General features: G+C 36.6%; 3 protein-coding genes across 3 annotated transcripts; 2 read left to right on the top strand and 1 right to left on the bottom strand.

Annotated features, from left to right (window-relative positions):
• The first annotated feature begins 1143 nt into the window (after positions 1 to 1143).
• LOC141612318 (protein RETICULATA-RELATED 5, chloroplastic-like) lies at positions 1144 to 7318 on the top strand. Its single transcript, XM_074431059.1, has 7 exons — positions 1144 to 2237; positions 3176 to 3305; positions 3823 to 4353; positions 5597 to 5704; positions 5852 to 6400; positions 6533 to 6646; positions 6928 to 7318. The coding sequence occupies exons 1-7, from the start codon at positions 1585 to 1587 to the stop codon at positions 7102 to 7104; spliced, it is 2262 nt and encodes a 753-aa protein (XP_074287160.1). The 5' UTR covers positions 1144 to 1584; the 3' UTR covers positions 7105 to 7318.
• Positions 7319 to 7630: 312 nt separating this feature from the next.
• Positions 7631 to 13758, bottom strand: LOC141612319 (cation/H(+) antiporter 15-like). Its single transcript, XM_074431060.1, has 3 exons — positions 13537 to 13758; positions 9913 to 10950; positions 7631 to 9130 (listed from the first exon to the last, which is right to left on the bottom strand). The coding sequence occupies exons 1-3, from the start codon at positions 13756 to 13758 to the stop codon at positions 7895 to 7897; spliced, it is 2496 nt and encodes an 831-aa protein (XP_074287161.1). The 3' UTR covers positions 7631 to 7894.
• Positions 13759 to 15442: 1684 nt separating this feature from the next.
• On the top strand, positions 15443 to 25202 carry LOC141612317 (uncharacterized). The gene is made up of 7 exons (XM_074431058.1): positions 15443 to 15601; positions 16204 to 16252; positions 23613 to 23782; positions 23878 to 24007; positions 24115 to 24405; positions 24505 to 24594; positions 24702 to 25202. Exons 1-7 carry the CDS (start codon positions 15564 to 15566, stop codon positions 25155 to 25157), a joined length of 1224 nt encoding a protein of 407 aa, XP_074287159.1. The 5' UTR covers positions 15443 to 15563; the 3' UTR covers positions 25158 to 25202.
• The last annotated feature ends 743 nt before the right edge of the window (positions 25203 to 25945 follow it).

Genomic DNA, 25945 nt, shown 5'->3' with positions numbered 1-25945 from the left:
TGATTGACAAGGATTATCCTTTTTTTTGTATTTAGTTTAGTCTGCTTAGGCAGGTGTGCCTGCGGGCAACTTAAAACGTTTGTAATCATCGTTTTGTCTCTTAATATATATCATACTCACATTTCAACAAAAAAAAAAAAAACTCCTCTATAATACTGTCTTGTAATATAGGATCGAATCCAATAGAAGTAAGGCCTTCTTTTTTTGAACTTAATTTCAGTTATTTTAGTTTAATTCAGTTCTGTTCAGTTCAACTTCATTTACTTTAGTTTAAGTTAATTTTCACAAATTAACTCTTATTTCACTTTAGTTTAGCTCTATACTAGAGTGACATTTGAACATGCTTTTACACTATAGTTAACTACAAATGGCCTTATTTGGAGCTAAATTCTAAAATCAATTTTCCATTATTTTTTTAGAATACACGTTTTTTTTCATATGTGAGTAACGTCTATTAAAATCGTGGTTCTTTATGCAAGTGTTTAAAGTACTGACCTACAATACTTCAGTGAAACAATCGGTTATACTGTTTTACCATTGATAAATTTAGCGACTGAATTTTATTCAAACATATGATTCATAAATTTAGCACATAACAATTTATTTGCGTTATTCATTAATTCTTTTGTTTTGATACATGAACTTGTTGCCCTTTAGAACACTATATAAGCTTATTTCCTCATTTGATGTAACAATTAAGTATAAGATATGGATTTCACACTTAATCTTCTTCTTGAAATTCATTGTCCTTCTGCCATAATTCCAAGTTATTTTCACCCCTGATCAATGTAGATTATACTCCCTCCGTTCTGGTCAATTGTTGTTCTTTGGATTTGACACAAAGACCAAGAAAAGAGGGAGGGGTCAATTACCAAATGACAAGTGGAAGAAATTGAGGGTGAATGATCAAATTGTTCATCAAGTTCATTCTTAAAATAGAAAGGACAACAACTCACTGAGACACCCCAATATAGAAAAGGACAACAAATGAGCGGGACAGAGGGAATAATTATTAAGAATCGATAAACACCGTCATAATATACGAATAACTTGAATTGTTCATTAGCAAGACAAATCTTTAGGCAAATGGATAAAGATCTAATGAATGTTATACAACTTACTTCGTTGTTTTATTGTTTATTCACTCTTTAAATACAATGGCCTTTGGTCTTCTCCAAATTTCAATTCTCTAGCCTCCACATTTGTACACCTAGATCATGACAAAAGTTGATAGGCAAAACGAACAATCAACCCTCCAAAACTGAGGTACCAAATTCGTGGACGTAATAACAGACGACGTAAACCGATGAACCTATCAGTCTATCACTTTTTAGTCAAATGTTTCGATGAGGGTATGAGACGGTTTCATAATAATCGATAATCGATAAAGAAATAACACGTCAGAAAATCCACGAAAATTGTATTCCTATCACAAATTTTCTAAGGCGCAAACTCCACCCGTTCGCACATTACACTACCAACTTGCTTCCCTCCAATCTGCCATGTGTGACGACGTCGTTTTGGCTGCAGTACCACGCTGAGGATTTTCTTTCTCCTCTTCACCTCTCACTATTCAACTCATCAATGGCGGTTCACGTCAATCGAGGCGTTGACTACAAACCTCAGCAATTACTCCGTCACTTCTCGCCGGAAAATCTTCGTCGGCGAAAAAATCCGGCGACAGTTAATCTCCGACGTAAATTCCGCAATATCACTGTTTCGAGCAACAATTCCGTCGAAAATCACGAGAATTCAGACGAACAACGCCGACATGCGCGACGGAGCTTCATCATCACGCCGTTGTTCGCCGTCGGAGCTAGTTTTCTTCGGTCGGCGGTAGTTAAGGCAGACGAGAAGTCTCCGGCGAACTCTACGCCGGAGAATAACGCTCTCACGGTGGAGAAGGCGGCGGAAGTGACGGAGAAGGCGACGGCGGATAAGGTGGCGGTCGAGAAGGCAGAGGAGTTGTCGGCGAGGATATACGATGCGGCGGCGATAGGAGAACCAGTGGCGATGGGGAAGGATAGGAGTAAGGTGTGGGAGAAGGTGATGAATGCTAGGGTTTTGTATTTAGGAGAGGCGGAGCAAGTTCCGACTCGAGACGATAAGGAATTGGAGTTTGAGATTGTTAAGAATTTGAGACGGAGGTGTTTGGATAATCAGAGGTCTATTTCTTTGGCACTTGAGGCTTTTCCTTGTGATATGCAGGAACAGCTCAATCAGTTCATTGATGGAAGGTAGTGCTTAATTAAGTTCTGTTTTTCGTTGTTTTCTTAAAAATTGTGTAGATTATACTATCATGATTGTTCTTCCGCAAGTAATATTCTGTTTTTGTCGCAATTCTGATGTTTTTTATGATTGATTTTGTACTGTATGCCTGTATTCATTAACACAGCTAGCAATGTTCGATTTCATTTACATACGAGGGAGTGCTTTAGACTATGATGCGTGTTATGTAATGATGTTGAGATATTTGCATTGATTTCTCTAGTGTTTACACATCTATTGTGAATGCAAGTGTGGACGAGCTAACATCAAAATTTGAGCATCTGGTTAAATTTGTCTTCATCTGCCTTCTGAAGTCATGTGAAATGTCTATTGTTCGCTTAGTTTTCCCAGAAACCGGTATGGTTCTTCTGGTAGCTACTTGTATGATAACCATTGCAACTGATATGGTACACCAGTGATGTGGACTTTAAAGTGTTGAACTGACTAGCAAATGATGAAATTTTATGTGACAATACCTGTCTCTTCCTTTAAGACTGTGTTTGTTGTTCTAGGAGATGCTTGCGTTTGTTTTTGAGTATAAAATCCAGAAGCTTGGATAATAGCCTGATAAGTCCTCTCCGGCATTAAATTTTAAGGTTGTTCTGTTGACGTTCTTATCCACTGGTTCAACCGTTATGTTGCTTGGACTCGGTTAGAAGTATCCCACACGGGTACGTGTCCAAGTGTCAAATACGGCTATTTTATGACAAAAATTCATGTTTTTGGTCCAAAATGAAATGTCCGAGTGTCCTACCCATGTCCGAGTGTCGAGTGTCCGACATGGGTACACGAAGTATATTGAAGAGTCCGAGTAACATAGTTCAACCGTTTTTGTTGATGTGTTGCAACTTGCAAGTGTTTTTTTATCTCTCTGTGTTCTGAATCATTGTAAAATACTTGGTTACAGGATAGATGGGGTCACCTTAAAATCATATACATCACACTGGCCACCTGAGCGCTGGCAGGAGTATGAACCTCTTTTAACTTGGTGTCGTGATAATGGAGTACGGCTGGTAGCTTGTGGCACGCCACTTGAGGTGATTTCTTTTATTCTCATCATTCATCTTAGAACTTGTCAGCTTCGACTGGCAAGAAACTTTTATCATGGAAAATTTGAATGAAACTCGTGATTAATAGTCAAGTAAAAGAAAAACAATTCTGGTGTTGTTGAATACGGAGTAGTATTTCATATAATTCAAAGTTGTTTACGATAAATAGCAAGGGACTTTGAATTGCACTGCAATTTTGTCATTACATTGTGAGAGGAAGGGAATAGGAACATTAGAGGATACAGTTCAATATCTGTGAGAGAAGTTTTGGTTCAGAAATGAGTACATAGTAGATTTAGCAGTTTGAGAAGATTTGTGAATACAAATTGAGCAAAAGACATGGCACGAAAATATCAAACAGAAGCATGCGTTTTACTTTAGATGCATTGTCATATGAATAAAGTTATTAAATTTGCATGTGTGAATTTTTAAGAAGACAGAGTATTTACTATTTCACTTTTCTCTTTGTGGGTTTTACTTTACAAGTATTGTTGAATATTACTAGGTTCTGCGGACTGTTCAAGCTGAAGGTATTCGTGGACTTTCAAAAGCTGATCGTAAGAAGTATACTCCCCCTGCTGGCTCTGGGTTTATATCTGGTTTTAGTGCCATCCCCCGCAGAACATCAAAAGACCCAAATTCTTTGAATCAGGCATTGACATTTGGTCCAACCTCATATCTTTCAGTACAAGCTAGGGTGGTTGAGGATTATACTACGGCTCAACTCATTTTACAAGCCGTGACCGATGGAGGACCTTCTGGTTTGCTTGTAGTTATCACAGGTGCATCTCATGTTATGTATGGAGCACGAGGCACAGGGATTCCAGCAAGAATTTCCAAAAAGATGCAAAAGAAGAATCAAGTTGTTGTACTCCTCAACCCCGAAAGGCAGTTCATTAGAAGAGAAGGAGAGGTTCCTATTGCCGATTTCTTGTGGTATTCTGCTGCTAGAGGTTGCACTAGAAACTGTTTTGATCGCGCTGAAATTGCACGTGTAATGAATGCTGCTGGCAGGAGAAGAGATGCCCTTCCCCAGGTAATTTATTCATCAAAGCCTTAGTTGAGATGCATTAGATGTCTCCTTGGCAAGTCCTTATATTTAATGACCTGTTAATAAAGTTTTAACTTTGAAGACCTACAATTTAAATAACCGTGACATGCTCCGTGAACTAGCTTTCGGGTTTTAACACCTAAAATCTACTCTGACAAGAAATACCTTTCTTAATTCTTGTGTGTGTGGGGTGCTCCCACTAAAAAGTCACCTTCAAAATTGAGTGATGTCAATCCATTATGCCTAGTCGCGAGTGGCGACGAGTCAGTGCTGTAGCAAACTCTGGCTTATTAAGTTTTTCTTTAGTTTTAAATGTTAATCAACTTTCCAATTTCGACAACGTGCTATCTGGTGTTTATGGAGCTTTGCGCGACACTCTATTGTCCTTGAGGTGTATGGAATGAGTTATCTGCGGATATTTCTCAGATTCGATAAGATGCTCTAGATGCTGCTAAATACACTGGAATTTTTAGAATTCATAGAGATCCTTTATTATCCTCGAACTCCGTCCTTTTTAGCAATTTGATAACCATCATGGTACTGCCAGAAATAGTTTGCAAACTTGCTTGTCTGGTATGGGGTCATCTGAATTTGAATTACTGATATTTACAAGATCGTGATGTTATGTTGGCTCGTACATAATGCAATGACTGCTGCTTCTGTAAAAAACAAGACAATCATTTTGAATGAAATGGAACTTAAAACCAGAAATTTCGGAAATGAAAACAGATGCTTTTTACTTGTTTGAACGCTTAAGCTGAATCCTTTTTATATAGAGAGCACCAATCTACTGCATGCTGTCATTTTTCTGAAGGAATCTTAGATACTGGTTTATTGACTACTTTATTCTCTTATTATGATCAGCGAGATCATATCTTGTTGTAGTTTTCAATGAGACACGGGTAGTAGAGTATAGTCAGTATACCCTATGATCTAATGTCAGCTTTTGTTTCATGAATCAACAAGGAGACTTGAGATGCTGTTATCTTTCAATGAGTGTCTTTTGATTTTATTTATCCTGGAAATTTTTAGATTTTCATGGTCATCTACTTCAATTCGTTAAAAATACTGGTTCAAACTGACAACTTCTCATGATCGACTGGTTCAAGAATGTGAAATCTGTGGCCTTTTATAACAAGCAAGTTATCAACAGGATCATGTGTTTTTTGCTATCCAAGCATTATTCTTTTACCTTAACTATAATATAATTATCTTGATATCCTGCCAGGATCTCCAAAGAGGACTTGATCTTGGTCTTGTGTCACCAGAGGTGCTAGAAAACTTCTTCAATCTGGAACGATATCCCATGATATCAGAACTTACTCATCGCTTTCAGGTAACATATTAGACTGAATCCATTCCCTATGTAAAAGCATATAGCTTTCTTATGTTATGATGCTATATACGGAGTATCATATAAGCATTAAGACTTCGTAGTTCTTCAAAGTTGATCCCGGCTCACTGTAACTTGACATCCATGCAGGGTTTCAGAGAAAGGTTATTAGCAGATCCAAACTTTCTACACAGATTAGCAATCGAAGAAACTATATCTTTAACCACAACCCTGGTGGCACAGTATGAGAAGCGCAAAGAAAACTTTTTCCTCGAACTTGACTATGTCATTACTGACACACTCAGGGGAGCTGTAGTGGACTTTTTTACTGTGTGGCTACCTGCGCCAACTATATCTTTTCTATCTTCTGGTGATGAGATGGGTATGTCTGACGGTATAGATTCTTTAAAAGGTCTATTGGGATCCATTCCCGATAATGCCTTTCAAAAGACTCCTGCTGGCAAGAGCTGGGATTTAAGTCACCGAGTGGCGTCAGTGCTTATTGGTGGTCTGAAACTTGCCGGTGTTGGATTTGTTTCTAGCATCGGTGCCGTGGCATCTTCAAATATCCTTTTTTCTGCACGTAAATACCTGAATCCAGCTCTGGATACCGACCAGAAATTAAGAAGATCCCCCATCCTGAAAACTGCATTGGTCTACAGTTGCTTCCTTGGAACGTCAGCAAATCTGCGATACCAGGTAAAGTTCCCTCATTATGTTCATAGTGACTTTGATCTAGCTGCTTTCGAGTTATCATCATTTCAAAGTTTGTTCCTTCAACATCTGTCCTTTTGTATTTTACTTGTTAATGAGATTATGGCCTGCTTACAGGTCATTGCAGGTGTAATCGAGCATCGTATATCTGAGCTTCTGCCTTCTCAAACACTTTTTGTGAACTCAATCTCATTTATTGCAAGGGTTATCAATTCCTACTGGGGAACCCAGGTCAGTATTCTTTGCCATCTGCTAGTCTAGTGAATGACTTGGACTTCCTATATATTATGTATATACCGTGCTTATAGACTTGTGGATCTAGTTTAGTCTTTTAATTTTTGTGTATGTCCTTATGAAGATGTTCTGAGCTACGCTGATGGTTCATGATTATAGATGTGCCTACTAAGCATTTGCTTTGAATACTTTTTGTGTTTCTGCTTGCTTAAGTTCATTAGTCTCTTGCTAGGGCTGCCAACTGTCTGGCATTAAAAATGTTTCATTTTTTGCTGCAGCAATGGATTGATTTGGCACGCTACACGGGGCTGCAGACACGGAAGGTTGAATCGTTGCCTGAAGCTTCAGATTTGACCATTGATGCATCCATCCAAGCCTCAGAATCCGCTAGCTGTTCTGCTGTTGACTGCAGCAGCTCAGAAGACACCAAAACCAATGACATCCAAAATCCGTGAGCTAAACATATGATTGCTTAAGATATCTCTGGCCCAGCAACGTTTTTGTCAACCTAGTTTAGGTCGTCATATTTATTGTAACATTCATACGTAATATCATGGCACAAAGAAAGTGCCATGGACCACAGAAAAATGAGTGCAGCCATGCAGGTACTCTGTTACATACTAAGTTTCAACTTAAATTGCTGTTAAATAAAATTTTGATTCACTTTTATTCCTCTTTAATTATTTCCCTCAACCCTGCATGAAACCAATCATTCACTGTTTTAATGCTATGCTTATAAAACTTGCCATTAATGAAACCAATCATTCACTGTGAAATGTAAACTGTGGTAAGAGGTCTCCGGTTACCAGAGTTTCGTAAGTGAAAAATTCTTTGGCACATCTGGCATATCCCATTATCTTAAATTCTGAACTTACCAATGAGAAAATTAATATCGTAGATGTGGGGTAGAATTTCTCAGAAATAGGGAAACAGAATCGTGGGGGGAAAAAAGTAATCTCAATGATTAGAGTGAACAATGACGTGGTACATCTAGTGTACTCGAGAATTTTCTTTTGAAGTTGACGTGGAGATTCAGACATCTTTGAAGATTTACGCCTGAGGACTCCCATGTTGATGAGGAGAGGCTCTCAATCAGACATTTGATACAAGTTTCAAGAGATGCTACTACATCCAGCTGAAGATTTCAAGATACAAGTTCAATTCTATTACTCTACTTTCTAGGTTAGTTACACTTACACACTAACCTTCTATTTGGTTAACTAATTTATATACAGTTTCTGTCCCTCATCTGTTGCTACCATCTATGGATATTGAGATTGACACATTAGAAGAGCGACCGCTTCTCGGTTCATCGTAGATCGGTTCATCGTGTATGAACATATCCCGATCAGTCTGAAAATAAGCGGCCCCACTTGTGCTACCTGCCAAATGTTGCTGCTGTATAACCAGCACAGATGCTGTGGTCTCAGCATCAGAGGAGGCTAGCAAGTCACCAATTACCCCAAGCTCAGGACACTCACTCCATTCGTGTAGCCCAAATAAAATCGGTGAGTTTTCATGATTTTTTCCCACAATTATCAAATCATAGATATTATCCATATTTCTAATACTTTCAGCTAACCCTACTCCATCCTTGACTAGTTCTTCAAGGTACTTGAACCGCTCGTTCCCGGCACTTGCTCGCCTATAGTCGGCAATGGTTTCACTCCCATGTTTTCTGTCTCTTGAGTTATCCCGGCCCAAGAGAAGGAACCGGATGACCGTGACTTCAACTCTCTCGTGCCTTACCATTCTAGCTCCATAGGCTAAGGATTCTATGTCATCACTTCCACCTATAAAGAGCACTGCAACCCGGTACGTGGAACGGGTATTGAGAATGGAGAGTGATCCCCTGACCGGTCCTCGGTCAATGAGAATCCCAAGTGAGCATGGGGCCCACTCCATTAGCTTCCGGTTCATTGCCCTAATGGGCCGGTTAATATTTGCAATGGACCCATCTATGGCCCATTGCTTGTGGAATGGCAGGATTAAGAAGTTAGCTCTTTTGTCAGCTGCCAGCCTGGAAATATCATCATGCATGGCACCCAAATGAGACATGTTGGTGAACACCTGGACTGAGACATAGCCTGGATTTTGTCTCTCATATTGCATGAAAGCGTTGGAAATGTGATTGTTTGTTGAGATGCATGGTTCAAGGGTGCGGTGGGGCCGGTAAGATAAGAGCATCGCGGCCGAGCTTCCAACAACCTCCACCAAAACAACTACCATGACTGAAACCGGAGTTTCTACAGAAGCATTAGTTGCCTCGAGGAGGTTAACGATCGTAGGAACCTCGTCTTGTTGGTGTATGCAGGCGACAATTCGGAGCTCAGTGTCTTTCTTGTGGTGTTGAATGGTCAGCTTTCGCATTGGATTGAACTTCCTTGAAGGATGATATAAGAATTTAATAAATGGAGTTATTGTTGCAGTCACTAATACAACAGAGATGACCATTAGCGTGAACTGCTCTTCTGATATTTTCTGTAGTTGATCAAGATTCAAGTTAGCTACGCATATGAAAAGCAGCTATAAGAATGGAAATACACAAGCATGTAACTCGGTAAGTGATATAGTTGCTCACGTGCTCCGTTCTATTTAGTTTCATGAGTAACACACTGGCACTTATTAACTTTTGTAGGAAGGTATATATATATTCACGGCGACTGTGCTTTAATTGTTCTCACCTGCCATGGCCTTTCTCCAGGGGGAGCAAATAGGGTAAAAGAGCTACCGCGTTTTTCATTATGTGTCATTTGGAAACATAGGTGTTCTTGAATCTTATTTTTGAAATAAAGCGCAAAAAATAAAAATAAGATTATTATTTTGGGTCAGGTTAGCACTTTATTTGGATGGTTGGCACAAGATTAGAAAAACTTTAACGTGTGATTTCATAAAAAAAGAAAAACTTTAACCTGAGACACATAATAGATACAAAAGATGTTGTGGAAGGTAAACAAAATCTCCAAATGGTGATATGCCATGGCCAGTCACGGCGTGACTGCTATAATATACACGCGATTGTGTGTTTTCTTAAATTTTTATATTTATTATCGAATCTCACCATTGTTTGAGGCAAACACGCCTCTTTCAATGATGTGTCCTAACGCAAAGGTAGTGTTGTATACATCTGACCCCCTATCCTGCCGCATACGATGGGTGTAATTGAAGCATTCAGTAATGTTATTTATTTGTGTGAACTTTTCAATGTGCATATGTAAACTTAAATTAATTTTCTGTCTCAAGCAAAATCTTTGACTTCATACCTGATCTTCTAAAACCAAATTGTAGATGACGAGCTCATTCAGACCCCTTGCATTCATGACAAGGCTAAGAACAAAGGCTTCTTGGAAAGGTACATCTTCATAAATGGCAGGTATTACTACAGCCACAATCTTAATTACTACTCCGGAAAGGACAACAATGGCTGCTGTTTGTGTTTGCTTGATGCTAACATGGTAGATATCCGTTTTGAGTCCACTTATAGCCAAAAAAGTCGGGTATAGCAAACCCGACACAAATGTGTCGAACTTTGACACAACTGCCGCCCCAAGAGGCGATGCATTTGGTACGGCCAACCCCAATATCATAGGCCCTAAAAAATAATGTTGCCCTATCATCTCACTAGCTAGGGTTGATAACAACAACATCACAATGATAGCAGTCACATGTACCTCGTTTGCAGGACATGGTCCGGTCGATTGTGAAGAACTATCCAGTGGACTAGTCTCTTTCTCCGACGCCAAAAATCGCAGTAACACGAACCGAACAAGGATCACAATCCCGAAGATCAAACCGAAGACAGACAGTACCGCTGCTACTGATTTTGAGACGCCTTGGTGCATAGTCTCAGCGAACGAGAACCCAATTGCACAAAGGCCCAGGGCTAGAACATCATAGAACATGGAGACGGCAACAGCCAGACGGCCCACCTCCGTGTTGAAAATTTTGAGTTCGGCCAGGATACAAGCAATGGCCGGGAAGGCCACCAAAGTCTGGGAACTGACCAATAATGGCAAAGATTGTTTGAGCTGTGGTTCGAGGTTGAGGTTCATAAAGAAGAGGAAGACTATGAGTAAAGGGATTATAAAAGTAAAAACCAGGAGGGAAACAGCTATTGTGACGGCGGCTTTCTCTGGCCTGAACATCAGGCTTGAATCCATCTTCACCCCCATTGAAAAGAGGAAGACGGTTAGCCCAAAGGTTGCTATGGTTTCCATTGTTATCTGTCCTCTTTGAGGGAATAGTTCCCTTGCTATTTTGGGTACATGTCCTAGTGCTGATGGCCCCAATACCAGTCCACCCTGCACAGTCATTGAACCAAGAATTTCAGGTATAGTTGAATCCCTAGTATGGTAAAAACATGGCAATTCACCAAATATCATGTCATAATGAGAGCATTTTTCACAGGCCCATGAGCGGACGGATATTGTTCGCATTTCTAGGGGCCCAAACACGAAAATAAACAAAATGTTACGCGTTCTTTTAATTTTGACATATCTTGTAGATATCGTATGGCGTATTATTATTATTATTATTATTACTAGTTTAAAACCCGTGCAAAGTTGCACGGGAATATATAAAAACATATTGAAAATTTATGTTTATAGAATGTTTTAGTTTACTTTATATCACCTCATGCATATAAATAACTTATCTTTTTAGTTTATTGTTCCTTAAAATCGTTCACCTTCTAATCGTCAAGATAACAAAATGATAGTCAAATTCTTAGTAACATGATAGAAATCAGAACTAACCCTTTGATAATAGGGTTATTTTATAACAATAATCTATCATATTGGTGGTCTGCAATAATCAATCCATCCTATCAATAATTCCAATTAAATCCAACCTAAACACCATACCTTCTAATAATGAACCTTGCTGATATTTTGTGATGTTTATGTGTATCAAATAAACCATGTTCTTGATTCATCACTTGAAAATATTACACATAAACTTCACATATACCACTATACCAGCTAGGTTGTCCAAAAACTATCAAATATTCCAACATAAACTAAAAAAAATATCAGTTGGTTCGTTATTAGAAGGTATGGTGCTTAGGTTGGATTTAATTGAGATTATTGATAAAATGGAGTTAATATTGCAGACCACTAATAGAATGGATTATAGTTATGAAATAACCCTTGATAATATGAATTATGGTTATTTAACGATCGAATAATCCAAACTATGATCAGATTACGAAATTAATCACAATTCTACTTTTAACCCATATTAGTCTGGTCTTTGCACTTATTGGAAAGACAACCTAATAAATAGGTAACCCCTTTACCCTTTGTTTTATCAAACACCATTATCTTCCTTTTATTAGTATGTGTTTAAATTTTCACGCAATAGTGTAGATTATTCTCGTTTAAAAACCCTAAGAAATAAATCATTGTATCAATCTAAGAAATGCTTGGTTAGCAAGTATAATGGCCACACCAAGTAACCGCATCAAAAATACGAGCTGATGGAGGGAAGACGAATGCACAACTACTATAACAAAGGTTTTGTATAAAAAAAAGTGTTTAGTACACAAAATTTTAGAGCATATATTCGTATAAAAAAAACACATGTAAGGCTGTGAGCTATACACAAATTTCCTAGTGAGTAAAGTGAAAATGGTAGCAGCATTTTTCTAGCTAATAAATCGTAGCTCTAAGCCTTTGAGTAATTAGTCCACTGTTGAAGCCTTTGTTCAACTTCCTTTGTATCATCTTCTATATAAAGTTTGATAACTTCTTGTTATACACAACTTCAAAAACAGTACATCCATTATTTATCAACCAGTGAAGATATCGCATGACAAAGGTATTAAAACAATCAATCATCAACTTGGTGTTACACGCAAGTCGACCTCTAAAAAGTATCATTCAGCATAGCATCGAAACATAACGTATCCTAAGTTTCAACTAATTTATAAATATAATAAAAAGACAATCAAAAGCATAACATTTCACCATTCAACTATTTAAGAACAATTTATCAAGCCACATCATCACTTCTTATTTTGAAAAGAAAAAAAGAAAACAAAAATGATTTGTAAACATTAAATACAAATAAATAACATAATAAACATTAAACTTTAGTCTCTTTAACTTTAAAATAAATTAATCAATAATCAAAAATTAAAATACATACTAAATTTTATAGTTCCACGTTTATTGTTGGAATAAGATAAAGACAAATAAAAGCGAAGAGAGAAAAATAAATGAAAAAAAAATATCAAACAAAAAAAATGCACTGTAGTGCAAGAAGAAAAAATAATAAGCAGAGAAAATAAAATATCAAAAACATCATGTGACCCATAAAAAGAAAAATAGAAAAACAATGCAAAATGTAAAAAATTAAAGAAAAAACACATCACGTGCCAAAAAAAAAATACAGTAACAAAGTAAAATATAGAAAAAATAACATCAGACCTCACTACGCACCAACAAAAACAGAAACACAAACGTAGCAATATTCGTGACAAAATAATAATAAATTGTAGCAAAAGTTAGTAACTTGTGGTCATACGCATAACAATAAATAAATTTCAGGTATAGTTGAATCCCTAGTATGGTAAAAACATGGCAATTCACCAAATATCATGTCATAATGAGAGCATTTTTCACATGCCCATGAGTGAACGAACATTGCTCGCATTTCTAGGGGCCCAAACACGAAAATAAACAAAATGTTACGCGTTCTTTTAATTTTGACATATCTTGTAGATATCGTATGGCGTATTATTATTATTATTATTATTATTATTATTATTATTATTATTATTATTATTATTATTATTATTATTATTATTATTATTATTATTATTATTATTGAAGCTAATATTCAGAAAACTTTAACTGTGTACATTAATTTCAGGTACGAGTACTTACAACAATTTGAGCAACAATACTTGCTTGACCGAGAGGTCTGAGTAAAAACTCGACAGCTTTAGAAGTAAGAGTAATTAAGATAAGTTGAGCCAGAAGAAGAGGAACTGATGATGACAAGGGATTCATTCCATTCCATATCCCTTCTGATGTTATTTTCGTTGGGTTGTGACATACCACGGTTTCATTCTTTAATCCTATACTATTCATCCTTGGAATCCCCATTTTCAAATTAAAAATAATTTTTCTATTTACCTTTTTTAATAATTTTGGTTTTTCTACATATCTGGGATTCTTGAGAGATGTGTTTTCCTTACCTCTTTTTGTTATTGGTTTTGGTTTTCTAAATTTCTGGGATTATTGAGAGATTGAAGGAATAAATTAAGCAAGAGGAAAAGAGAATGCATGTGTGAATGGTATAGGAATGTGTTAATGATTTAGGTACGTAGTAAGATTATTGGGTTAGAGATAGAGAGAGAAGCAAGGGAGAAACAATGGTTATCATTTGTTAGTCTAAAGAGAAGAATGATATGCAAGTAATAATGTAACTATGCATATGTTGCATTTCTTCAAAAAAAAAAAAGATACTATGCATGTTATCTTTCGTGAGATTATATACACGTACAACTAAGTTATTAGCTACGGAGTAATTGATAAAGTACAATTGATGTGAGCAGTGGAGGATCACCTTTAGTTATGTCGGGAAGGAGCTTGCGCCCTGAACCCTTGTGGTTGAGTTAGTATTCACATGTTAGTTTAATAGTTTACATCTTGACCCACTTAATTTTTATTTCAAAATCAGCCACCGAGGGTGTCTGTTATACAAATATAAGGAACTTACGCATGTGGTCTCCTTAGTTTATACAAGTTGCCTACCTTTCATCTGTGAATCAAACAAGTTGCCCAATGTTTAATTAGAAAAAAAAATCCGTTCAACCAATAGAAAAAAAAGAATATATTTTTTTTTGACAGATAGAAAGATTCGAGTTTTATACATTCTAGTGGTATGGTTGACAGATGGAAAGATTTTGAGTTTTACATTTTAGTGGTATGATTCACAATACTATACCTAAAAGCTACAACATAAAACAACGAAATACAAATTCTTAGAAATAAAAATAAACTACAATAAAAGAGATGACTTCTTCGGGTATAAAGCAACGTGCTGGTGGAGAATAGTAGACTGGGCACGAGAATCATCATCCGCAACATCAACAAGGATAGTAACTTCAAGAGACCATTGAAACAATTGAACTCCCTCGCGACGAGAACAAGATGCACTTACGCTTAAAAAACGTAGAAATTTTTGGTGGAATGCAAGTCGACAACGACCGCCTTCGATGGAGAAAGATCCCCTACATCTTGGAAATGGAACAAGGTAGTCAATGGTCCGACCGGTCAAAAAGCCCAACCAGTTGATATACACGAAAGAGGAGCACCCATCAACCAATCCCTTAATCAAAAACATCCTAGAGATCCGTTCTAGGAAAAACCCAACACAACCCAAAACTAAAATCACCTTCACCATTACGCAAAAGTCCATCCACATAGACCATAATCGGTACCTATATTGAAGCAACAGACAAAAGATTAAAGGACAGGACACCCATAACCACCAACATGGGTTTAAACCGCAAGTGGAATTTATTTTAAACAAAGAGAACAGACTAAACAACTAAAATAAAGTCTCCCATTATTATAGAAGTTTAAAAACAAGAACAATGAGAATAAAGTGAAAACAAACGGCATTGAGTTAAAAAGTGAACACCACCACTGTAATACCCCATTTATTTTAATCTTTTATTTAACTAATTTATTTTATACTCCAATGTTACATTTTTAGAAGAAGAAAAAAAAAACAATAATAATAATAATAATAATAATAATAATAATAATAATAATAATAATATATCTTCAAAGCAGGTTTAGTCTTATCTATCCATACTTTTGGTCTCTCACCTACTTCTTAATTCTGCCTCTTACAATCAGATTTTCTGATTGTTCACAGGGATGAGATCAACTTAATTTTTATGAACTCAATCTCCAAAATCATCACCAATTCAACTTAGTAAGCCGCCTTCTCAATTACTCGTTTTTCTCCATTAATTCCTTTTTCATAATACTCCCACCACCAAAAGTATTAGGGGGTGTTTGGTTCAACTCACAAAGGTATGAGGTATGAGTTTGGAATGAGCCAAACTCATACCAAGTGTTTGTTTGGCAAAAATAGGGGTTTCATACCCATACCTCAAACCCATGAGGTATGGGTTTCTCATACCCAAGGGGGAGGTGGGTATGAGATTGATACCCATGGGTATCAAGTAATAAAACTAAAAAATATGAAAAAAACTTAAATGGAACATTTTAAATGAAATTTTTTTTACATTTATTTGATTAACTCTTCATTTTCATGATTTTTAGTATCAAAAATAATTATTTTCAATGTTGTATTTTAGATTTTTTTTAACTTTGATGAAGTTCGATCTCATTCCACCCGAAATTGAAACAAACACATGGTATGAGGAATCAAATTCCAAACCCATACCACCCGGGTATGATTCCTGATTCCAAACCCATACCCACGAGCGAACCAAACACCCCCTTATGCTCTATATTTTGGCCTCGTTTCTTTCACCAGTTCGTTTGACCCGAAATCTATCCTTACATCAGTACATCAACTTTTGAGGGTTTCCTACCATCAATCTTAATTCATTTTAAGGTAATAAGACTTTACCGCCCCTATTATCTTTACTATTGCTCGAGGTTATATTAATATGTGTGTATTGGTGGCTATGTGTTATAAATTACGGGTTGAATCGTTGTTAAGTTGAGATATTGAAACTCTTGGAATTATTAATATTATTAGATTCATATTTTGTATTATTATTATTTTTGATTTGGTGAGGTGGGTTATGAATTTCCTGTGATTGAAACTCAAGTGTTGAGACACGTTTGAGTAGGGTGAGAACTAATGGGTTATAGATCCTTTGTTAATGAAAGGTAAGGTTTTGATGTGTATAAGAAATTGCTGCTAATAGCTTAATACGGATGAATGCTTGAAGGAGTTGGTATCAAGCTTATCTAGTGGTACATCAGTACAAACAGAGAAGTAGCTTTATCATTTAGAAATATATATTCATGTTAATGATACTTTCTGAGTTTAAGGGCACTAAGATTTGGACACTAAGCTTGATCAGTGTGATGTTTATTATTGAGAGTAGAATTCTTGAAACGTGCTTTAGTAACTGCTAATAGCCTTAGTGTCGTTATCATGGTTTTGGACTTGATTTGTGTGTGAGTAGTTTATAGTTTATTCTCTTAGTGTTGAGCATAGTTGAACCTTTGACAATATAGAACATTGAAAATGAGATTGGATATTGGTATTGGGTTATTGTTGTGTCGAGTCATCTTTTACGGTTCAGAGTGACATGGTTATGTGCAAGTATTATATTACGAGACAACCGAGACTTGGTTAATTAGGGAGGTGAGAAATGAGTTATATATTTTATATTATCCATGTCTTTCACTTATTACACAAATGGGTGAGATTGGGTTTAGCCTTGTAATACAAAGGTTGGGATTTTAACAGTGATGAGAGCAACCATATGAGTTTTGATTAATAGTAGTTGAGTTTTGATTAATAGTAGTTGAATTGAATTTGGCATATTTGGCATATAATATGGCTAATGGTGCAATAAGATAGTTTATGAGATGATACTTATCATTTATTGTATAGTGTACATAACATGGGTATTATAAGCAAGGTAGAGGAGACTTGGATTGTACCAACTAATGGTATATTGAAGTAGTATAATAGTTAGTGGTGGAATTGTTATTTTTCAATCCTGAGATTAATAGCTAGCTAAGACCTTATTTGACATGGAGTAATTATACTATTTTCTTTGTAATATGACAACTTAGCTTTGTCTCAGGATTTCTACAAATGATTTAGCGTATTTCCTAAAATTCAAAGTCATAAGATTAGAAGTTTATAGTTTGGCTCATAACCCGCAGTGGCGAGCCATGCCTTTAGAAGATTATAGTTTGGCTCATAACCAGCAGTGGCGAGCCGTGCTTTTAGAAGTTTATAGTTTGGCGAGCCGTGCTTTTAGAGGTTTATAGTTTGGCTCATAACTCGCAGTTGCGAGCCGTGCTTTTAGAGAATTATAATTTGACTCATAACTCGAAGTGGCGAGCCATGCTTACAAAAATGCTTTTAGTAGCCATGTCAGGTAGAGTGAATCCTATCTCAGCCATTAGATACTCTAGATACTCTTGTTAGGCGCTGACCTGTCATAGAGGTGTGCACATAAAGTCGGTTGCCAGCTGTTTCTTGTTAATATTTTCGTCTCGAGGAAGTAAAGTTTCTTACTTGTTAGCACTTAAATTGTCTTCTGACCAAACCATTGTAGAAACAGTTCATTTGTTTTATCATTGGAAATTCTTAACTAAAGAATTATCGTTTTTCTTCCTCTAGTTTTAATATTTATATTGTTAAAGGCTGTGAGCTGACTTGTTGGTCCCATTTGTGTTACCCGTCATGTTAAACGGTTTATTTTCAGATGACTTCCACTACGGTTCAAAAGATTTTCAAGTCGAGCTCTTGATTAAAGACCTGGCAAATGTTTTATGCAATTTTTTTTAATCATTTTGTAAAGAGACTTTGTATATTGATTTTAATATCCCCGTATTTTGGCTACTTTTTAATGTAAATGTTATTTTTTTTTTTAGTTGAAAATCGGGGGTGTTACAACCACAGCCGACCCAACCATTGCCACAACCAACTCCCAAGCAATCAATCTCGTCCAAATCACAACCACCAAAAAGACCAAATACCATTAAAACCCACAAAACAAGCACTAAAGGATCCGATTATCCATCATTCACACCAAACTGATTACACCCAATCACTACAAAAAAAACGCGGAAAACTGACGGTACATGTGACGGAATTTAAAGTCCGTCAGATTTTTAAAAATACTGACGGAATTGTGACGGAAAATCCGTCAATTATATGCTAGTGACGGAATATCCGTCACAGTACGTCAGATAATACTAGCGCGTTAAAAATCCAAAGGCGTCATTTAATTTTGACGGAAAAGCCGTCAGAAGTGATGCCTATTCTGACGGATGATCCGTCAAAAAGATGGAACTCTGACGGAAATTCCGTCAATTAATTTCCCTCAATTATTGCCCAACCAGCAATAATTGAGAGAAAAATCCTGACGGAAATACCGTCAGGAATCCGCTTTTTTGGAGAGTCCTGACGGAATTTCCGTCAGATAAGTCAAACAAGAGAAAGAAGGTGGAGGGGTGGATGGAACCGGCGGCGGCGGTGATCGGCAGTGGTGGACGGCGGCGGTGGCGGTGGCGGCGGCGTGGCGTTAACCTATACAAAAAATATAAATAAAGACAAGAAAAGGAAAAAGGAAAAGGAAAAGGAAAAACAAGAGATAAATGACAAACCTGGGGTGGTGGTGGTGGACGGCGGCAGGAGAGAGTGGTGGTGGTGTGGTGGTGGTGGTCGGCGGATTTGGGGAGAAAGAAATTAAAAATCGATTTGGGGGAAAATAATGACGATGAGAATGGCTGTCGCGGTATTTAAAATACTCCTGACGGAAATACCGTCAGGAATCCGCTTTTTTGGAAAGTCCTGACGGAATCCTTCCTTTTTACTTATTAGTAAAATTAATTAGGTATTTTTAATCTCTTTTTTAATTAATTTTTTTGATTAATTAGTTTAATTATCTAAATTAGTATTAGTTGGTGTTGATGCATGTTGAATTAGGATAGAAGCCATTTTGTTGTAGTTTTTTGTGAATTGTTAAATTTTGTGTAGTAGTTAGTAGTAGCTTAATTAGCTTAATTAGTAATAGTTAGTAGTAGTTTTGTGAATTGTTAAATTTTGTGTAATGTTAATGTTTTTAAAATGATAATTTGAATTAATGTTAATTAGATTAAATATTTAAAATGAAAAATTAGTCATGTTACTTAGTTTTTGTTAATTGACATTATTAAGAAAGTAGTCATTGTTGTATGTTTTGTTTTTAATATTATTGAAACTAATGTTCACATTGACTTAGTACCCGTTCAAAAATTACTCATTAGGAGTAATTTTTTAATAGTCCCCGTTTTGGGACTGTCTTTGTACGTTTCAAGTCACTTGGGTAGTAAACATGTATTTGTGATTTGTTAACGAGGGAAGAGCTCGGTGACAATTCATTTAATGTTCTCTGAATGCATATGTGGAGTAATTATTTATTCTACATTGTGTATTTGGAGAACTAAGGGGAATTGCTGCCGAATTTTTTCCTCATTAATAAATCACAAGTGTGTGTTTGCTAGTGATTTGAAACGTACATTGATGGGTTTAGGTTGGAGTGATAAGGACCCAATTCAAAACAAAAAGACTACTTGTTGACAATAGTTATTTGTTGGTGATAATGTTTATTGAGTATTATTTTTGGTTGTTAATGTGTTTTTATGACATATATACAAACAAATTGAATTGTAGATTTATATAAACATGAAAAGATTAGAACGACAATGGATGTATGAAAGATTAGACGAAAAAAAGAAACCGAAGCGTGAATTTGCAAAGGGGGTGAAAGAGTCAATTAACTTCGTGGAACAAAGTAGTATGTATAAGAATTTTGGTGAAATCAGATGTCCGTGTAATAAATGCAATAACAGAGCTTTTAAAGGGAAAAAAGTAGTTGAAGATCATCTTTGGTCGAATGGTTTTGCCGATAATTACTATGTATGGACGTATCACGGTGAGGAAATGTCTACCGAAGGAAGTTCAAGTAGTATCGTAGTTAGTGAAAATATTTACCGTGAGCTCGTGGAAAATGCATTACGTGATAATGTTGTACAAATATTGGAGGAGCAACTGAATCCTGACGACCTTAGCGATGAAGAAGTGCGTTATGAAACCCCAAACCCCCAAGTTTCTTCCTTCTATAAAATGCTAGAAAAAGCCGAACAACCAGTGTATGAGGGAAGTAATATGAGTTTGTTGCAAGCGGCAGCTAGGTTGGTAACACTCAAATGTGAGAATAACATATCTCTTAGATGCGCGAATGAGTTTGTGTCGTTCGTAGGTGACATTATTCCAAAGAATAATGACATGGCGCGCAATTTTAATGAAATTAAGAATGTGCTTAAGGGACTTCAACTACCCCACCAGAAGATTGATGCATGTCCTACTGGATGCATGCTTTTCTGGGAGGAAAATGCTAATCTTGAGGAATGTACAAAGTGTCATGCATCTCGATATAAAAGTACAAAAAATTCAAGTGGGAGACGAATTCCTTGTACACCGTTAACTTATTTCCCGATTGCGCCAAGGTTACAACGATTATATGCAACCAAGCAGATAGCAGGTGAGATGAGTTGGCATCATAGAAACTCTCGATTAAGAGAAAGGGGGACAATGGCACACTCAAGTGATGGAGAAGCGTGGAAACATTTTGATAGAGAGCATCCAGAATTTGCAAGTGAGCCTCGTAATGTTCGGCTTGGTTTGTTGGTTCGATTGTCACCGTGAGTTCTTAAGACCTGATCATCCTTTCCGCAACAATTATAAGCATTTTCTAAAGAACAGAAAAACTGAGAATCGCATAGCCGTGTCGAAATTAACAGGTGATGAAGTGTGGGATTCCGTTAAGGATTTGCCAAAAATAGTTGATGTTTCTGATCAAGAATTGAAAAGATTGAAAGACAAGAATGAAGGTTGGTGGAAACAAAGCATACTTTGGGAACTTCCTTACTGGAAAACGTTGTCAATTCGACACAACCTAAACGTTATGCACATTGAGAAAAACTTTTTCGAACAACTTATCAACACGATGATGGATGTACCAGGTAAAACTAAATTTGGCCCTAAGGAAAAACTAGACTTTAATGAACTTTGTTATAAACGGCAAATATCATCTAGGTTTGTTTTAGAAACTGCGGAGAAAAAGGCTCTATGTGAATGGGTTGCTAAATTGAAATTCCCGGATGGTTATGCTTCAGATTTGAGTCGGTGTGTTGACCATAAAAATAAGGTGTTGCATTTCATGAAAAGTCATGACTGTCATGTCTTTATGGAACGGCTACTCCCTGTTGCCTTGGGAAAGTTGCACCCAACTAATTCTTGGAATGCAATAACTGAGATCAGCCAATTTTTTAGAGACCTGTGTACTTCTACGATTAGAGTCGATTCTATGGAACGTCTAGAGAATAACATTGCGGAGATAATATGCAAGTTAGAGAAGATATTTCCCCCATCTTTCTTCAATTCCATGGAGCATTTGCCAATTCACTTACCTTATGAAGCGAAGGTTGGAGGACCTGTTCAATATCGATGGATGTATCCATTTGAGAGATTTCTTAATCATATAAAAAGAAAGATTGGCAACAAAGCTCGGGTGGAGGGTTCCATATGCAATTCTTTTTTGTTAGAGGAAATTGCAAATTTTTGTTCCCTATATTTTGAAAGTCATATTGACACAAAAGCGAAAGATTTAGATGTTGGTGTGAATTCCGATGACGACATAGATTCAATGATATTACCCGAGTTATTCAATGCTGACATGGGAACTACAACTGGGAAATGTATTCAGAGGCACTTGAGTTAGAAAAAGTATGAAGATTCTCAATTTTATGTGCTAAGGAATTGTGGGAAATTGTTAGAGCCTTATGAAAAGTAAGTTATTATTTCGTTATTACTCAATACATTTTTAATTATCAAATAAGATCAAAATTATAGGTAATACATAATTAAAACATTTTCTTGCTATATATAGGGAATTTGAGACACATATCAAACTCACATTTCCTGATGTCATGTCCTCTGATGATGTTTGGAGCAAACATGACAAAAGTTATCCGAAATGGTTTCGAAATGAAGTAAGTAATACGTTTGACTCATACTATCATATACCAATCCATTTATTTTGTTTGTCCATATCATTAGTTATGGAGATTATTAATATATATATATATATATATATATATATATATATATATATATATATATATATATATATATATATATATATATATAACACATTAATTAACATATTGTTTTATTGATAGTCTTATAGATTAAATGACCCTTTAATTGTAGCTCTAGCATTAGGTCCTAGTAGCAAGGTGAAGACGTGGAGACGATATTCTATCAATGGCTATAAATTTCGAGCTTATAAGGAGGGAGTCGATCTTTCGAAAGCTACCTCAAGTAATGGGGTTTGTGTGAATTCTACAGAAGGTTTGGACTACTATGGAACCCTAAATGAAGTAATTGAGCTTGGTTATTATACCGAGAAAAGGGTTTATAGGGTGATATTGTTTAAATGTGATTGGTTTGATAATTCTCAACTAGGACTTAATATCCATAAGGCATACGGATTTGTAGATATAAATGAGAATAAGAAGTTTCGTGGACATAACCCATTCGTGCCAGCTTTTCAAGTCGATCAAGTTTGTTATGCTCCTTATCCAACCACTAAGAAAGGTAATCAGCAATAGTCCGCGGTTTTTAAAATCAAGGCAAGATCACATGTTGATGCTCCTGTTGACGAAATTGTCTTCCAAGAGGATGTGGTTGTCAATGATCACGCATCTTCACCAATTTTGGTGGAAGAGTCAGAAATTGAAGATGAATATGAAGTGGTTGTGGAAATGGGTGAAAGGAAATATGACGGGGATGTCGGAGAAGAAGAGGATAATGAAGTTGAAGTTGAAGAAAATAGAATAGAGGAAAATGGGGAAGAAGATGAAGAAGTTGGAATGCTTTTTTCAGATGATGATGAACCTCTTTTGATTCATAGTGATAGTGATAGTGATGAGTGATGGGAGTTGTTGTAATTCTACTATATTAATGTATGAATTTTAATGAAATCATTTTTATGTATGAATTTTAATCATTGAATCAAATTGAAGCATTTTAATCATGACACTTCATTTTTGTTTTCATTTTTGTTGGACTACCAATTTGCGGTGTTAATTATTTATTTATTATATTGTTCATGACACTCCAATTTATACTAACGATTTTTATTCAACTGACAATTTCTGTTGTTTATGATTAGTATATGGCAGGTTTCATTCGAAAGTTTATAGGGAGCAGTAGTGGGGGAAGTCGCCGTAACGAAGAGAACGATGAGATTGATAATGATGATGACGAGGGTGTTCAGACATTTAATCCGGAAACGGATAATATGCAGATAATTCTATCACAAAATAAACCAGATGGTAAATGGTAAGTGTTCTAAAATTTATTTTTAGCTTTATGAAATATATATCATTCAAATCATTTTATTTAAATTTTGAATATATGTTTGTTTTAATTTTCAGGTGGAGTGACAAGTGCATAAAAAAATATGTCAGTTGGTCGTTCACAAATAACATTTCAGATGAAGAGTACTTCACCAAATGGAGTGAGGCGAGCCAAGCGCAGCGTTTGAAGATGTGGAATTGGTTTAGGGTAATTTAAAAGTTACCTATTATTTACTTTACGTTAATAATTTTTATTTTATTTTTATTAATTAAAGTCATCTTCTATTACTAATTAAATACTTGTTTTTGAAATAGAAACATGTGAAGTCCGTCGATAAAGAGTATAACCCTAAGCCCGATTGGCAAAAGGAGGTCACGAGGCGGATTACCAAGCTTATTAATGGACTCAAGTATTTAAAGAACAAACCCGATTGGGTACCGCTCTCTTGGTGGGTGAATCTGAAGGAAAGAGAAGAAAAAGACCCTGAATTTGCCAAAAATTCTAAGATAAATAAGGCAAATAGAATGTCGGGTGCTAAGGACGGGAAAGCACTAGGCACTCATACTCTAGGCCGTAAGAGTTGCTCCGATGCTTTCAAGGAATTGGTAAGTATTATACTCCCTCCAAATTTATTATTTTTCACAAATTGGTTACAAGTATTGATTACCGAATATAATCAATTTACGTTTTTATGCTACTTTCAGGGTGAGTCGGCCACACCATACAAGTTGTTTACAAAGACCAAGAAAAACAAGAAGGGGGAGTGGGTTAATCCTCGAGCCACTAAGACCGACGTAAGTTAATATTTATTATATTTCTCTAATTCATAATGTTAATATTTATTATATTTTCCTCATTTTTAAATATAACATCATTTTTTCCTTATTTGTTTTTGTTTTAGGCCATTTATCAAGAAGAGATGAGTCAACCAACGCCCCCCGGAGAGGCTCCAGACGAGTACCGTTCGTTCTACAAAGCGGTCGATGGTTTTGACAATCGTGAAAGATTTTTCGGGCATGGTGATGTAGCGGCCGAACAATGGTATGAACGTCCGTGTAACAAAGGTACTCGTCGATCATTCTCTTACACTCCTACCCAGTATACTCAATTTGCCACCCAAATAAACAATGAGCGAGCCGCACAACAAAGTCTTGAGGAAGAAATGCGCGCCACTCAAGAAACAGTCCGTCTCCAAGCTCAGCAAATGGTAGAAATGAAACAAGCAATGGCTGAGATGCGCGCATCTCAACCCCCTCCCTCGTGCTCCGGTTTCGCCCGCCCTTTCCGTAGAGAAGACAATGAGGATGGCGGGCATGGCTTTGGTAGTGACTTTATTGAGCCTCTAGGTAATTATTAGTACCGTCATCTATGTTCTTATGTTGGTAGTTTAGTTAAGGCTACCTTAGGACACTTATGATTATGGCTACCTTAGGTCAGTATCGTAACTTCGGTCTTCCAATCGTGTTTGGTTTTCTTTCGATGCTTTCGTTGTCTACTATTGATTCCCGCTCATGCGGTCAACATGATAATGGATTCCCGCTTGGCGGTCGACGGTTGTATTTGGTTTTTGCAGGTTTGGTGCGTAAAAACAATGCAAAATCCGCATTGTGACTGGGCAGCAAGTTGCTGTTTTCAGCTACTGCCCAGATATGTCCTGACGGAAAAACCGTCAGTTGTGAGCCATATCTGACGGAAAAACCGTCACAGAAGTCAACAATTTGTTGACTTATCTGACGGAAATTCTGTCAGACGTGGGCCTCTTGTGACGGAAATTCCGTCAGATAAGTCAAACAAATTGTTGACTTATCTGACGGAAATTCCGTCAGGAATGGCCATATCTGACGGTTTTTCCGTCACTTTGGTCAACAAAATGTTGACTTCCTACGTCACCCCTAAATGTTCTGTTTTGACGGAATAACCGTCAGGAGTGCAGCTTGTGACGGAAATGCCGTCAGGATCCTGTTTCTGTGACCATTTGTAGTGACGCTTGATTTCTGACGGAAAAACCGTCAGGAATGGCTATTCCTGACGGAAAAGGGGCTGTCGTGACGATTTTTTCCGTCAGTTTTCCGTGTTTATTTTGTAGTGAATTAAACCAACAACAGAAGAAGCAAAAGATTAGAGAAAACCGACTGAGCTACACTG

The sequence above is a fragment of the Silene latifolia genome, chromosome 11 (assembly GCF_048544455.1).
Source record: "Silene latifolia isolate original U9 population chromosome 11, ASM4854445v1, whole genome shotgun sequence".
In the NCBI taxonomy this organism is placed as follows: Eukaryota; Viridiplantae; Streptophyta; class Magnoliopsida; order Caryophyllales; family Caryophyllaceae; genus Silene; species Silene latifolia.
Note: the sequence above shows the minus strand (reverse complement) of the source record. Positions and strands in the feature narration are given on the sequence as shown.